At 42.4% G+C, this 17,207-nt stretch overlaps 1 protein-coding gene across 1 annotated transcript in view; it reads right to left on the reverse strand.

Annotated features, from left to right (window-relative positions):
- Window positions 1–848: 848 nt before the first annotated feature.
- LOC122800515 (galactose-3-O-sulfotransferase 2-like) overlaps window positions 849–17,207 on the reverse strand; it is a 97,995-nt gene continuing 81,636 nt past the window's right edge. Inside the window, exon 2 of the mRNA XM_044069954.1 lies at window positions 849–2,441. Within this exon, the coding sequence (XP_043925889.1) occupies window positions 1,581–2,441 (861 nt within the window). The 3' untranslated portion in view covers window positions 849–1,580. The remainder of the gene's footprint in view (window positions 2,442–17,207) is intronic.

The following is a 17,207-nucleotide window of genomic DNA, read 5'->3' on the forward strand; positions in this document are numbered from 1 at the left end:
TGTTACCAAACCTGTCCTCATTGTGGAATGCTGATGTAGAAACTTTTGAAGAATTGATTCAGGGTCTGTTGAGACAGCTGGTATTACTTTGGGTGCTTCACATCTCAGTTCAGAATTTTACAAGTACCACCACAAAGTACATAAAAATTCAATTGAAATGAAGTAAATAATACTATGCAGACTGTATATCAGAAATTTTATTTTACAAAGACAAATAATTAATGAACTGCAAACTGTATTTCAGAAATTTTATTTTAAAAAGACAAATAATTAATGAACTTTTTCTTCACAATTCAGTGAAGTCTTTATAATCATATTTAAATACCAGTATATACAATATACAACATCAAAAAACTCAAACATTGTGACACATTAACCAAGAGACATTTCTTCAGAGAAGATTTTGCCCATTCAGGTTTTGGAAGTATTTTCTCTGTTTAGTCCTTGAACCATGTGTTGTCCTTATAAAATCTGCTTTACTTCATATTCTAGCAGATAATGATTCTCATAATGACTGAGTCCCTGATTTTTCTGATATAGATTTCAAAGTCCTTTCCATATAATCGTCACCCTTGTCTTGTTACCTAATCATCTCTTTCCCTGTCCGAATGGCTGTACCATAACAAGGTAAAAGCTATCCAATCTTGAGCTTTTATTCAGGTAGTATGGCATTTTCCCCAACTCTCTCCCCTTGGTGGAACAAATATGTCTTGCTGAAATAGGGGGACACACACGTATATATATATATATATATATATACACACACACACACACACACACACACACACACACACACACACACACACACACACACACACACACACATGCAAGTGCGCGCATGTGTATCCTCAACTACAAAACAAAGTGCTACCTAGTACATATAAAGTCAAATATCCAAACTACATATGTTGCTGTACCACCCAGCCTCCAATAGGAGGTAGTGGTACAATGAACTGAACTGTCACTCTCCCCTGCGTGGTCACAATGAACTATGGTCACTAATTCCCATTCCTCCAGGCCAGCTTCATCTGTGCCAAGGTCATTCGCTAACGTCCATGTCAGCTCGTTCACTGTATCAAGAGTGCCATATAACCTGCTATCACAGTCTACCTTATTAAATATAGAATTTTCAAAATATATTTAAACATGGATCCAGATCCCGAGTCACAATTAAAGGTTCACATTGTCCATGAAAGTGCATTTTGTAGAGGTGATATTAAATATTAAAACAATAGTAAACTAAGCATACTTTTGTTAAGTGATTTTCTGCAGACAGATTAAAATTGGTATTTTACCACCAATAACAAGTTCCCCCTCTGGAGCTCTGAAGACTCATTACCTTTTAAACATTCTTTTTTATATTCCGTTATGATTCAAAAAGTAAGTTATTCTCAGATTTTGTGTATGCTGTATGTAATACTATCTTCTGAACACAATACACATTTGCAAACTTTGATGGGAAAGATAACTTGATATCCAAAAGTTAAGGTAATACCCCATTTCTACAGGTCTTTTTGCCTAGAACAATATGAATTTACCATTTTCAAGTCTTTGAATAGTTGTGTTTCATCTTAAACCACTCAATTTTCTTTTTGTTCATTTTTCTTTTTTATTGCAAGTATGTCTTTGTTATATTTATTTATTTGGTTTAGTGCAGATGCATTAGAGTACTGTTTGGCATATAATAGAATGGAATACCAGCGCTCACTATAAATCATTTGCTGGCATTGTTTTTTCATAATATTGTCCAAGCCACTTCTAAGATTGTAACCCAGAATTTTTACCTTATTTGGCTGATGAGGCAAAAAAAATGTGTTTTTGACATTGGACGGCTCTACTGCATCTGGTTCCTCTAGGCAAGTGTTCCTCAGTTTTTGGATCTTGCTTTTTAGCAGCTGCACTTGTATTTTCATCCTCTCTAGCCCAATAGTATCTTCAATTCTCTGCCAGAATGTTTTATTGAAATGCAGATAGAGTTTCCAGTCTAAGGAGTTCCATTGCTTTATCTTTTCAGCTGTTTCCTTGGTCAGGTTCTGAGTACTTGCTTTACTCCTCTTGTTCAGAACAAAGTAAGTCACGTCATCCATACTCCAGCACAGAGCCTCCTTCAAGAGGATCATGGACTCCTCAAAGTACTCATTGATGAGTATCAGGTTAAAGGTGCTCTCAATCTGTGATACAGCAGCTACAAAATAATCTTCGTCATCGGCACGATTATGGTTGAGCCCAAAGTCAAACCAAATGAAGTTTCTGGCATAGTAGTTCTTGGTATAATTTAGCTTATAGTAACTCCAAGGGGACTTCATAAATTCATTTAAGTCTTTGGCACCTTTGAAGACTTCAGTGTCTGAATTGCAGTATATGAAAACTGACTCCATTACAGAGACTGGGTTCCGTATAATTGAAAAGTAAAATGTATCATGATGCATCAGTTTTGACACCTAAGGGAAAAGAAATGATTTATATGAATTCTTACAATAAGTGAAAGTATTTCCCATGCATTTTAGTATAATCATTACTAGAAAGCAATATCAGATCATAACATTGCACTAATAACCATTTATGAAGTGAAAATAAGGACAGGAAGGCATGTGGGAGCCTAGAAAGCATTAAATGATAGCCCCTTGGATTCATTAAATTCTGTGCAGGAATAGTGCTATTCCAGCATGGAGTAGATCATGCCAGTGCAGCACAACAGTGCACCTTGCATATTCATGAAGGCGCTCTGCTGTATAACCTGCATGGACATGATACGTGAATGATTGCAGGGGGTATGTCTGAGCATTGCTTGCACAGTACACAAGCCCCCTGCACTCTAGAATTGCCGCACGGCAATTGTAAAGCAACTAATAGTGTCTGAGGACACTGTTATCACAACATAGTGTCTGCAGACAAAATACATTAGAATACACACAGAAGCACCCTCCCCCCCCCACAATGGTCTAGCACAGATACTGTCCACAGTGGTATGCTAGTGTACATGCTGGCATACCAAATAAGTAAGCATGTTCCTAAGAGGAACATACTAAATAATACCCCCATGTATGATGTAGTTGTCCAGATGTCCTGACCTAAGAGGCAGAAAGCAATGTGCAGACCCCTAAGATAAATAAAAATAAAACACGTTTATTTTTTTTCCATCCTCACTAAAGTTTAAGCATAGCTGAGTGAGTGTGTATGTGTGTGTGTGTGTGTGTGTGTGTGTGTGTGTGTGTGTGTGTGTGTGTGTGTGTGTGTGTGTATGGTTTGAACTGACTAAATGAGACATTAGCAGAGTAACAGTGACGTACAGGGTATATATCAATAAAAGTGTCAGTACCTGTCAATAAAAGTCAAAACCCCACACTGGTTGTGTTTACTTTCGTATGTGGTGGTATGAATCGAAATGTGTACAGTGTCTGCACAGCAACTATAGCTCTGAAAGCATTAAATAATCAAGGCTCATCTGACAAAGATTGTGGAGTTGTAAAGCAGGAGATTAACTATACAAAATGTTCCATGCACCAAGATCTGATACCTGAATAGTAATGTTGTGTTAACCAATGTTTTCCAGACTGTGATATGTCAAAGTATGAATATACAGTATAAGAACTATCTGCCATGCACGAATGTCAGAATTACAAGGTCAGATTGTAAAACCAAGAGAGTATTAGGCAAAACAGTCAAAAAAGAAGCAGCAGTTTCTCAATAGCTCATTCTGATGAAACACAAGCTTGGTGCATTTTTTGCACAAACAGGCATGATTCGAATCCTGGGAGTGGTAGTAAGCTGTATGCATAATTTCACCCAGGAATATGTGAATATGTGCAGAAGCAGTCAGGTAGTGTTAACAGAAATTTACTTCACAGGTCTGCCAGCTAAGAAAAGGAATATCTTAGCTGTAAGAAGACTGTAATTATACACTGTGTACAAACATACCTCTGTCCAACCCAAGGCCATAGGTCGATGTAAAGTGAAGTAATACCTGGAGGGTAATGATTAGAGCAATGATCATTAAAGCTGTGAGCAATTGAAGCCTATGCTGTTGTTAATTGACATCTCGCTCTCTCCCCCACCCTATCTGCACCAATAATCTAAACACAGAAATCAACGTGTATGTTTTTCACCAAACCTACTGTTGAGACATGTGTCCTATTGTTCTACAAATATTTAAACATTTGACTATTAATGTTCCCTGTTTAAATACTATCATTGGTGGCCTGTTGCTATCAGTGTACCCTGCATGCCGTTATAATGCCCACTGTGGTTCCATATATGCATGTGTTCTGTTTGCTATGCAACTGTTCCATATCTGTTGTTTTGGGTTAATGGAAACACCCATGCATGCTGTTATGACTAATCCTGGAATGTGTTTTTCATGACTAAACAACATATGTTATAAAACCGCAACACCATAGCTCGTCTGGGAAGGCCGATCCCAGCGGATCTGCCTATCCCACCTCAGCTGACCATGGCACTGGGCCTCAGCACATGTGGGACCCAACCCTGGCCCTCCTCCTCTACTGGTCCTGCACCACCTTCGGGTGGAACTGCCTCAGGATATGAGGCCTGTACCCCCTGGGAGCGGGTACAAACAGTACGCCATCACCCGAAGTCAGGTCTGTGGGTTGGTGTGTAGTGAGCTTCAAAAGGAGTTTGAAGATCAGCTACACTAGCTTGAGGGCCTTGTGGCACATCTTGAGGGTCAGCCTGCCCCTCCTGCTCAGCCCCCAACACAGCCACCTTTGGGGCCGTGAAGGTGCAGTGGTGACTGTCCATGGGTAGGGACCTCAGTCCCAATGTATCCATTTGGGGGCTCATTTGCATTCAATTCCTTACCACTCTCCCTGACCAAGGTGTTTACCCCCACTTGTGTCATATACCACCCCTGTCTGCTATCTTGTCTTGCTTGTCTGTCTTCCTACACAACCTACCTCCCCAAATATACACACTATCCTTTCCCAACATCCCACTCTCACTTTATAAGAAAAAAAAGGGTCAATCTGTTCCCACAAAAAAAGTCATCCCATACATAGCTGTCCATTTCGCACACATGTCCACTGGACACATGTAATCTGGTCTAATTGGCTTAACAACACATTACTGTTGTCCTCACCCCTCTCTGAGGGGTTTGAGTGTCCAAATTCACCTCCAAAGTCTGTGCAAATGTACTGCTGTTGCTGTATTAGAAATGGACTGCTATGGACCTTCCCTATACCCATCCTGCACATCCCTAGCTATCTTTCATATTGTTTTTCCCCATGCATGTCTCCTTTTTTTGCCACTTTCCTATCATGCCTTTTTTCTTTTCTTTTAAAGAAATTAGCACAAGGATAAGTGGGAGTAAGCTGCAATAAGCAGCAGTAAGTGGCAGTAAGTGAGTTTGCATGATGCTAAGTGATGTCTACACAGATTAAGCAGTTTCCCATTTAACCATGTGTTGGCATCACTTAGCATCATGCAAACCTGCTTACAACTGCTTAAAACTGCCTTAATCACTCTGTCTCCATCAGCCACTGTTCTGCCCAGCAACAAAATAATCAGCCCTGCCAAATCTTGAACCCAGGATCCTGCACATCATAGTCAGAGCAATTTACCACTATACCATCTGAGCTGTAGTAATAAATGCTCCTTTTTCAAATATATCATTCAGTACAGCTACAGAATAGTAGGGAACAAACACTGTGGAATCAGTCATGTTTAGTATATATGAATATACACATATAGATGTGTATGGTAATAGATAAATATTAAAAAATATATGCATCAGATATATGGAGCTATACATATAAAACAAATACATATAGAATATTATATAAACATATGTATAGATATCAAAAAAGAATATATATATATATATATATATATATATATATATATATATATATATATATACATCAGTATAGATATATCTAAAAGATATATCTATATATATCTGTATATATATATATATATATATATATATATATATATATATATATATATATATATATATATGGGTCCACTTTGTAATTTCAAAATACTGAAATTTCAAATTTCAGTATTCTGAAATTACAAAGCTGAATACTCACATTCCTGAAACCGGCAGAAGAGCGAAATTCAAAATACTGAAGCATGGATATTTTGAATTTCTGCTTCCAGTGGTATGGAATGTGGTTGTTTGTGTTTCATTTTGGTAAGTTTGTGTGTGTAAGTATGTTGGTTAAGGGTTTAGTGTGTGCAAGTGTGTGTTGTGACTGCTATGTGTGTGTTTGAGGGACTGTAAGATGTGTGCGTGTGTGGGTTTCGTTTGTGTTTCTGTTTGTGCGATCTTGGAGTTAGACTATATAAGTAGGGGGTGTAGTTTAAATGTATTTGTGTGGGGGAGTTTTGTGTATGTTTATGTGTGTACTGTATGTGTAGCGTACTTACGGGATTTTGAATTTTACGATTGTGTGTTTTCAGATTTGTGCGTTGTGGTTGGGTTTTCAGCTTTGTGATTTTGAAATACTAAAATTCGAGATTTCAGTATTTCGAAATTACAAAGTGAACCCATATATATATATATATATATATATATATATATATATATATATATATATATATATATATATATATATATATATATATATATATATATATATATATATATATATATATATATATATACATGTGTAATTGCAAATATATCAGGCACTACAGGGATGTGACAGCACTGACTATTAAAGACCAGCGTGAAAGTGCATACCCAAAACCAATCTCACCACATTCAAAATGACATATTGGTAAGCCACAGGAGCAGTAGAGTATATGGACTGTGTGAACAAATTCATCAGCATGTTTGCCACTCACACACTACCCCTATATATACTGGCCCAATTCACAGTGGAGTCTGATGCCTGACTGTGGTATGGGACATGTCTCAGTCTGCCCCTACAAACATATACAGCTGATAGAGCACCAGAAGCTGGGGCAGCATGCAAAGTCAGATAGAAAAGGACCCTCAACACTTACATTTACCCCCCTCCCTACACAGGCCAAATAACACATTCACAATACACTGCTACACAATCCTGACAGTCGGTCAACAATTGCCAGAAATATACAGTCCTCTCAGCTGTGTAGAGTCTCACAGAACATCCAGGCTTCATCCTCATATATAAGGCCTTCTACACATAACATGTCTGGCAGTCTGATACATCACTGGGATGATATTTGGAATGAAGTCACTATATAATGATATACTATACCTATACACCTCTTACAGCATGAGATCTGGGCAAAGCCTTACATACTTGGGGGCAGAGGCCCATACACAAGGGCATTATTGACATATTGCTGTCATAAACTCAGAATGTTGCTGGTGTAACAGGGTTGTTGTAACATATCTGTTCTGAGGGATATGAAGTCATAAATACACATGGATGTTACCATTTATTCACTGCAATCCTCAGAGTATGCTACTGATTTTCCAAGGCCAAAAAATGTGTGAGTAGCATACCAAATATAAGAGTCAAAACTCTGGCCAGTCTGCAGATAGCCCTACAGTTGAGTGTTATGTTAACCACATAACACTATCAGACTTAAATTCATGCAGAGCAGCCATATCCACACAAACACTGTCAAACTAGCATTACTTCAACTGTATAACAGCAATACTTACATTTTGCCCCTATGTCTGGAACATTCTTCCCCAGTTTGTTGGGCTATCTCCACAGTGTTTGTTGTAAGAGGTATTCCCAACTATACTCTGTGATGCTGTTCATCACACACCTCCATGAAGTAGTCCTCCCAGGCAGGGAAAAGCAGCAATGCCTACATGAAGTGCTCAGTTATAGGAGTGTCTTTCCATGCTATTGGGTATGGAAAGCAGGATCGCTACCAGGGGAAACTCTTCTTACTAGGCTGAAAGAAATAAAATAATGCATTTACAAAGTGTTGGAGGGGGTTGTCAGTCATAAGAAAAGGAAGTTGGATCGTGATATCAAAGATTATAGAAATAATCTTATTTTCTCCTGGCAATGAAAGCCCAGAAGAGGCAGGGTAACCAGGAACTAAACAGAAAGCAGATCTTGCCATCCATGAGACTCTTCATTCTCATCAGTTGACATGACATCTAGCAGGAAGAGCATGTCATTTGAGAACCTGAATATGGAGAGTGTGAATGGACAGGAACAGCGTCCTATTTCGCAGCAAACCAGGGACCATGGACGAAGTTGACAGAGCAGCAATTACAACAACAGCGGCAGTAAAAGAAAAAGAACTAATTGGCATGATGTCAGTTCAGCCACACAATTCCACCTGGCTGGTTTGGTGTTTAATTCATTCCCTTTGAAGGCTTACAGCTGAGGTACCAGGAAGCACCAATAAATCTTTGGAAACCATCAATGTGACTCCAGTGTGGACTGTGTTTTGGTATAGCTTTTATTCAGCTTTTTTCATGTTGTTCATGGTTTTGGTTCTACTTGGAGTTTTTTATGGGAATGATACCAGAGCTCTTCCACATGCAGTTAGCAAGTGGGGGACTCCAATTGGTGAACAGGTCATCAGCTGCTCATGAGCATTACCCACTAAAGGCAAGATGTTGCCTATACAAAACAGATGTATATCCTACATCTGCCTGAGAGAAAGAGAGACACACACACATACACACACACACACGCACACACACGCACACACACACACACACACACACACACACACACACACACACACACACACACACACACACACACACACAGAAACAAACAGACATACAGACAGACACACACACTGAGACTGATGGAGTATACCAACTGAAGTGAAAACAAACACAGCTATGTCAAACAATTAAGCATGTAATGAAATTTAGTAGGAGGCATGTAAACGTGGAAAATAGGAAGTTCAATGAATATTATGTCTCAACAACACATGCTGTACTGATATATTGCTGAGCAGAACCTATGGCCATGGAAACTGGGTCTGTCTGCAGTGACATAGAACACAGTTCAGAGCCCTGATTCACCCCAGGAAAGGATGGATCACATATGACCACTATTAGAGTGTGTGTTGCACAGTACTGACTGTGACACTGCTAGGCCACACCCAGTGCAAATCATACCATCAGTAACTCTGCTACGTTCAGCTCTGACGTGTGCCTCTTTTTTCAGTGCCGATGTCTCCAACCCATATAAGATAGCTGATCTCACTACCCTCTTGTAGACCTTCCCTATCACTCTTAATGGTACTTGTCTGTCACAAATCACACATGACACTCTTCCCCACCACTCACATCCTGCCCATACTCACGTCTTCACCTCTCCCCCACACTCACCATTACTCTGAACTGTTGTTCCCAAGTATTCACACCTATCCAACTTTGAAAACTGTACTCCCTGCATCCTCACCATTCCTTCATCCTCCCTCGCATTCACACACATATAGTCTGTCTTAGTCCTGCTGATCATCATTCCTCCCCTCTCTAGACCATACCTCCACCTCTCCAGGGTCTCCTCAACCTGTTCTCTACTCTCACTACAGACCACAGGGTCATCTGCAAACAGCACAGTCTGGGGGGGGGGGGCTCCTGTTTGATCATGTCTGTCAACCTGTCCATCACCACTGCAAATAAGAAATGGCTTATAGCTGATCCCTGATGTACTCCCACCTCCACCTTAAACACACCTGTCACTCCCAATGCAGAACTCAGTGCTGTCACACTAGCCTTGTACATATCCTGTAGCATTCTTATGGATTCCTACACCACTCCTGGCAACCTCATACAATACCACAACTCCTCTCTAGGCATCCTGTCATCCTGTCATATGCTGTCTCTAAGTCCACAAAAACACAACAAAGCTATATCCAACCTTTTCTGTATGTCCCCATCAACACTCTCAGAGGAAACATTGCCTCTGTACTGCAGTTTCCTGGCATGAAACCATGAGTAATCCTCACCTCCCTTCTTAGCCTAGCTTTCACCACCCTTTACCATTACCTCATGCTGTGACTGATCATTGTTATCCCTCTGTAGTAACTATAGCTCTGCACACCACCCTTATTCACATAATCAGTACCCAAACACATTTTATCCACACCTCATGCATCCTCTCACTTTCCTAGATTACAGTAAACAATCCGGTTAAAAAGACCACTGCCATTTGTCCTAAACACATCCATGCTTTCACAGGAATATCATCTGGACCAATAGCCTTTCCATTCTTAAACTTCTTCATAGCTATCCTTACTTCACCCTTGATAATCTGATGCACATCCTGATTCACCATACCAACATCATCCAACCTTCTCACTCTCTCATTCTCTTCATTCAACAGCCCATCAAAGTACTGTTTCCACCTGCTCAACACACACTCCTCACTAATGAGTTCACTTTTGACATTATCCTTTCTCAGCCTTATCTGCTGCACATCCCTCCTAGCTACATGCCTCTGTCAAGCCGATTGGTACAGGTCCTATTCTCCATCCCTGGTCTCCAACCTTGCATACAACCCTTCAGATGCCCCATCCTCAGCCTTTGCCACCACTCTCTTTGCCATGCACCCCCTCTCCCTATACATCTGTCTACTTTCTTCATCTGTCTTCATCTGTCTGACAATCCCACTTCTCCTTGGAAAACCTCTTTCTCTGTATACTCCCCTGTACTTCCTCATGCCACCACCAGGTCTCCTTGTCCTCTTTCCTCTGTGCAGATGTCACACCAAACCCCATTCTACTCATCTCCCTTAGTGGCTTGGATGTAGTTACCCAGATATTTGCTAACTCTTCACTGCCACCCACTGCCTGCCTTAACACTTCCCTGAACTCAACCTCACAATCACCATTTCTCAGTATCCACCACATGATCTGTGGTGCTGCCCTCACACTCCTCCCCCTCTTCTTGATCACTTTCATCCCACAGACCAACCTTCCATGCTGCCTAACTACACTTTCCCCTGTCACCACTTTACAGTTACCAATCCCCTTCAAACAGGCCCACCTGCATAGGAGATAATCCACATGTGTGCATCTTCCTCCACTCTTGTATGTCACCCTATGCCCCTCAGTCTTGTAAAACTATGTATTCACCACACCCATGTCCAACTTCTGTTGCAAACTCCACCATCATCTCACCTTCTGCATACCTTTGCTTAACACCATACATAGACATCACTTCTGCATCCCCTCTGTCCCCATCACCAACATGCCCATTGAAATCTCCTCTAATCACCACTCACTCATCCTTGGGTTCACGCATCACCACTTCATCCAACCACACTAAAGTACGTCTGTCTCATCCATCACACACACAATTAGCGGAGCATATGCACTAACAACTGTCAACATTACACCATTAATTCCCAGCCTCCTGAACATCACTCTATCTGACACTCTTATCACCTCCACAAACACTCCTGGCATAATGTTCCTTCAGGTTAACCCCTACACCATTTCCCCTCCTATACACACCATGATAAAACTATTTGAACCTGACTCCAATACACACAGCTATACACTCCTTCCATCTGGTCTCTTGCACACACAATATATCTACCTTTCATCTGTCCAGCATATCAGCTAGCTCTGTCCCCATACCATTCATACTCACAACATTAACAGTTCCTACTCTCACTACCACAAACCTAGCCTTTCACCTCTCTGCCTGCCATATGATCATCAGGCATCCTCCACGGTATGTCTGTGAATGCAAAGGCTACTGCACTATCAAATGACATATGTGTGTTACAGCAATATGAAGAAAGTGTCACTAATTATAGTTCATAGTCCACCATGTATGTATGTTGTCCTACAGATGTCCTGCCCTAACAGGTTGACATGACTGACTGAGCAGAAAGACTGTCATTACAGTGTGTCATACTGACACAGAACAGAAATGTATAGCAGGTATTACCTGTGAATATGTATGTATGGGTAGGTGTACCTGGCTGCCTCATAACAACTGACATGGGATGCAAAATGTCAGGTGAATAAGCTGTACATGTACATGTGTGTAACCTTAGTTTCTGTGCATCCGACATAGTTACACCTCTACATCTACTGGTTGTGTCATTGCCCTGACACAGACATTGGTAGTATAATAAGCATGAGTATCATGCTGAAATTGTAGAGGTGGTCACCTGTGTTCTGACCCTGTGTCCATGCCTACTGCAAACAGATATATGACCACCCACATAGCTGTATGGCCTCAGCAATACCTTACTTGTAAAACCTGTCTCTACCAAAGTAGAGAAAACCCCTTTGTTGGGCAGCAGCAATGGACAAAGCACATAATGCGATGCTATATTGGTTGTACAGGACAAAGTAGGAGCAGGCACCAACTGGGCGGCATGTCAACTTTGTCAGAACGAGCATATTAGGTCACAGGTGGATTACTGTAAAGCTCACTATGAGTACAAACTGGACACATCCACTAAGGGCAATCGCAAGGCCATCTTCACATATGTCTACAGTCTCAGAGGCACCAACCCAACCCACCATGTAATGGTGGTCAATCACAGCACATACACACACACCACAGCTACAGCCAACCTGCTGCAGACAGGCTTAGGGCAAACATCACCTCCCTGGATCACCATCAGTATAGGTGGATATACACAGCACACACACCCCTCCCATCATCATCATGGATCAGGTGCAAACTGCCTAATCAAATTTAACAAAACTGTCTGCATCCTACAGGATCCCAAGCATATGCTTCCAGCTTTATTACACACTGTATGCAAGCAAAGCCTGAGCACCATTGACATCCCATCTGCAAGGAACACGGCCACTGTCATATCGTGAATGATGAATGGTGAGTTAAGCAATGTACTGGCCCTCATGCGGGGCACATGACACATTAGGACCAGGAGTACAATGCATGTTCATACAGTGCTGCCAGGTACAGGGGTATGATGTGTTTGTAAGTGGTGGCTAATGATAGTCCATATGCATGTGCTGGCTCTGTAAAGAACTCTGGGCAATGTCTGAGGTCCTGTGATGTGTTTCCCTGTGTTTGTCTTCCAGATTCCATGCAGCAGCAACTGTCTTACACCAATGTGGAGACAGCAGCCATCACAGAAGCTGTAATTTTAAACTATGCCATCCTTTTTGGCCTTAGCCGTCAAAATCTGCAGGAGCAGACTGCCCTGTCAGATGAGATCATGAACAGAGTGAATGTGTTCGGCCACCATGGACACACATACAATCAGGTTAGGCATAGAGTAACTGACCTGATACATCATGCCCATCAAAGGGCTGCTTCTGTAGTGAGGGACTATACTGCTACCGGTGTGAGGCCAGCCACACAGGCCTCACTTACGGTGACAGAGGAGCTCCTTGCCAACCTTGGAGTAGCCCCCACACAAACTCAAACACAGGAAACAGCAGTTGTGTAGGTGGGTGGCACCCAGGCCACAGGCGATGAGCATCCAGGTAAGGCCAAAGTGCACATGAATGTAATGATGTAGCATTTAAACTGTCTTCTACATAGTCTCTAGATGCATATGTCAGTGCAAAATGGATTAGTGGGTGGGGTGTAGTAATGCACACAAGTGCACATCTATGGTGAAGGACAGCAAATTGTGTAATATCATAGGGTGTACTGTACCTGTGCAGAAAAGTAGTGTTCATATTGTACCAATGCCTAATGTGAATCTGCTGACAATACCTCTCCCTCACAACTACATGGGTCCCTCTGGTCTGCACATGGGGCAGCAGCCTGAACCGAATAAGTATGGGATTTCCCTGTTATGGCTCACCAGTACCTTAGGTATGCTAAAGTTAATGCATGTGACCATGCACACAACTGTTACACTCAGCCATTTGGCAATATCTGCATGTCCACCTGTGGTGGTATTTACTGCATTGCATCACTGTAGTTATGACAGGGGCCTATTTGCAGGAGATGTCACATATCTGTAGCATACCTCACAACCTGTCATTGCAGGACACCTGGACAAAGACTGACAAAATGGGGGGACAAAGTCCCAAAAACTAGGGTGATATTGTAGAAATTAGTGGTATATAGTCCATATAAATGGTGTACACACCTGTTAGCATGCCAGGTATGTGTGATATACAAAAATGAGAGCACAATAGACAAGTTCAGAATACTGCCAACTTTCATGTGACCTATAACCTGTACAATTCAGTTGTAAAGCAAACAAATATGTTAGGGGAGGAATAATGACACATAACAATAGTACAACAACCTAGATGCATATGTGTGCACAGGTTGAACCTAGTACTGTGTTGGGGCAGCTTTCGATGCAGCTACATCAGTACATCTTATTGAGTACACAGCAGCCATCATTTACAAAGACTCTTTGATTAACAGCAACTAACAGTCAGCTGTCCTACCAGGATTATCCTAGCATATACCCAGCTGCCTGCTACAGCAACAGCCATGGTTCATATAGAGCTGACAAAGCTGTTAAGGGACTACATGTTTCAGATATATCAGCCTGGAGAAGGGTACCAAAACATTTCCACAGCATTGCAGACATCCCACCAAAGTCTATGAGAATACAAGACCAAAACTGGCCAGGGAGGGCTGCCAAGAGCCCTGCAGCAACAGTGAAGGAGTAGCAGGAATCTCCAGCAAGTACTGGGTGTGTACTACATGTCACAACAACCTTCCAAGGTCTCCATATGTCCTGCCCATAGGGTAGGGTTGGAAGATGGCAGATGTTCCTCACACCAAACAATATCCAGGCCTGGTGAAAGTTTGCAATCAATACATCAGGTCTCCAAAAAGCAAGTGGGAAAATGTGTTATGGTAATATGGGACCATGGTTGTAGTCTTTGGCCACAATTCTGAGAGGTGTGTTTGGTTCACTATCAATACTGCACATCACCACAACACTACCCCCCCCCCCCGATAAAACATGGTGAAGGCAGTGTCCTGCTTTGGGGTTGTTGTTCACAATCTGCAACTGGGGCAGTAGCCAAGTTAGAGGGGATTAAGAACAGTTCCAAACACTGGTCCCTTGTGGATTCAAAATGTTCTGGTGTCTGCCACATAGCTGTGGATGGTGAGGAATTCCACCTTTCCACACAACAATGGCCCAAACCATACATCCATATCAACAAAAGGATGGCTTCGCCAGAGCACATTCAACGTTCTGCACTAGCCAAGTCAGAACCTACACCTACATCCAATAGGATATATGCAGGGTGACCTGAAGAGGGCAGTGCACAGGGGATGCCCTTACAATCTGACATAGTTGGAGATGTTTTGAAAGGGAGAGTATGCAAACATTGACAAGTCAAGTTGTGCCATGCTGATAGACAACTTCCCAAGAAGACTGCATTCTGTGATTAAATCAAAAGTTCCTTTAACAGAGTATTACTTTAAGGGTGTGCACACCCATGCAACCAGCCTATTGTACCTATTTCAGCTACCAGATGTTACCGGTAACTGATGTGCACATTCTTCTGTTGGATTGCACAGGTTATATGTCATATGAAATGATGACACTGTTATAACCTGATTTCTGAGGTCTCATGTGATATATCATGAAAACCGGGCATGTTAACATATGTTTGCACACTTACTATATCCAGTGTAAGCTTGGGAAGTTGTTTGAGTAACCGGCTTTGTTTTAAAATGCATGTACTGCAGGTTATGCAATCTGCACCTCCAATTAGGACATTACTTAGTGGCACCAATCCACAGGCCAACCCAGTAATGTATCAGACAAACACAGGAGTTATGAGGAACAGACCAAACATATGAGCCACACATGTAGACATTCAGCAAAACCCTGTACAGTTGGGGGGGTATGTTCTGTAGGAGTTGCCACAGTGCTATACAAGTGAACAGCAATAATTTACATGGGTGCAGTGTGTGCTAGGTGAAGGGCCATCACCTGCTAACACCACTCTTGTATCCCAGAGGTGTATATTAGCAGTAATGGTAATTGGAAAGGGTTGCACTGCATGATGCTGAAGGTCTGTCCAGAGTGTGTATGTTATTGTCTGACTGTGTGTCATGAATGCCCCCAGTCAGCTAATGTGAGGTCTGTGTGATGCCTTTGAGGCACCACACCTGTGTGTGTGTGTGTGTGTGTGTGTGTGTGTGTGTACCTGCAAACCTTATAGTGCCAGTAGTAATTTACATATGTTTTCCCCTCACAAGTGGACAAGGTGGCTGCAGTCCCTTCCACTTTGATACTGATGTCAATGTCTCTGCAGAATCTGACCATGATGATACCCATACTGAGGCACAGGTGGGGTTGTCAGGGGATGATACTGTGCGATCAGTTGGCATCCCACTATTGTCAACCCAATGCCACACACAGTCACAATGCCCACACATACCCCATAACCAGTGGCCACAGATAATGGAGAGTTGGTGGAGGGTGGCATGCAACAGGCTACTGTGGTGACTATGGCAAGTGAGGGTGCAGGCACTAGCCATAGCCAGAGTGCTGGTGAGGTTCCACACAGGCAGATGAGCAGGGGTGCTCAGAGGAGGATTGCAGCCCTTCATGCCCCTGTTGCAAGTGCCTCAGCAGCAGTCACCAGACTGTCACGGGGGTACAGGCATGTAATGAACGTAACACCAGACATATACACAGGGTCATGGATGAGCACATCCCTGGTGTCTGTGGCAATATGAACTCACTGCAGCCATTGGTGAGTGTATTGCGGTCATGGATAGATAGTGGGGGGAGACCTTGGTACTCCTTGACCATAGAATATCTGTGTTTGAGCATTTGGCGGATGCTGGCCAGCAGCCATGTGGCTGTAGGGCAGCACCATGATTGGCTGAGGGTAAATGTGGCCATGCACCATCACATTCCCAATGCTGGCAGTACCACCACCACTACTGAAGGGGGTGTGCTGTCCACACCATGATGCAGCAGGCCATGGGCATGTTATCCTGGCTGGTCCCAACAGGGGGGTGGATCCAGCAGGCAGCAGTTACCAATGGGGAGTAGTATTGCATCTGGACTCGGCCCTGGTGGTGCTGGTGATACCCTTGGCAGCCCCAGACCCTATGTCCATGGCCAGAGATGGTGAACTGTACACCCTACCATGTACGGCCCAAAACTTTCCAAAATACCCTTGTGCAGGGTGCCCACATGTGTGACTGTGTGCATACAAACACACACACATCACCATCAGAAAAGTCACCTACACACACACACACACACACACACACACACACACACACACACACACACACACACACACACACACACACACACATACACACACACACACACACACACACACACACACACACACACACACACACACACACA

Source organism: Protopterus annectens, chromosome 4.part0 (genome assembly GCF_019279795.1).
Source record: "Protopterus annectens isolate FY-2018-M chromosome 4.part0, PAN1.0, whole genome shotgun sequence".
In the NCBI taxonomy this organism is placed as follows: Eukaryota; Metazoa; Chordata; order Ceratodontiformes; family Protopteridae; genus Protopterus; species Protopterus annectens.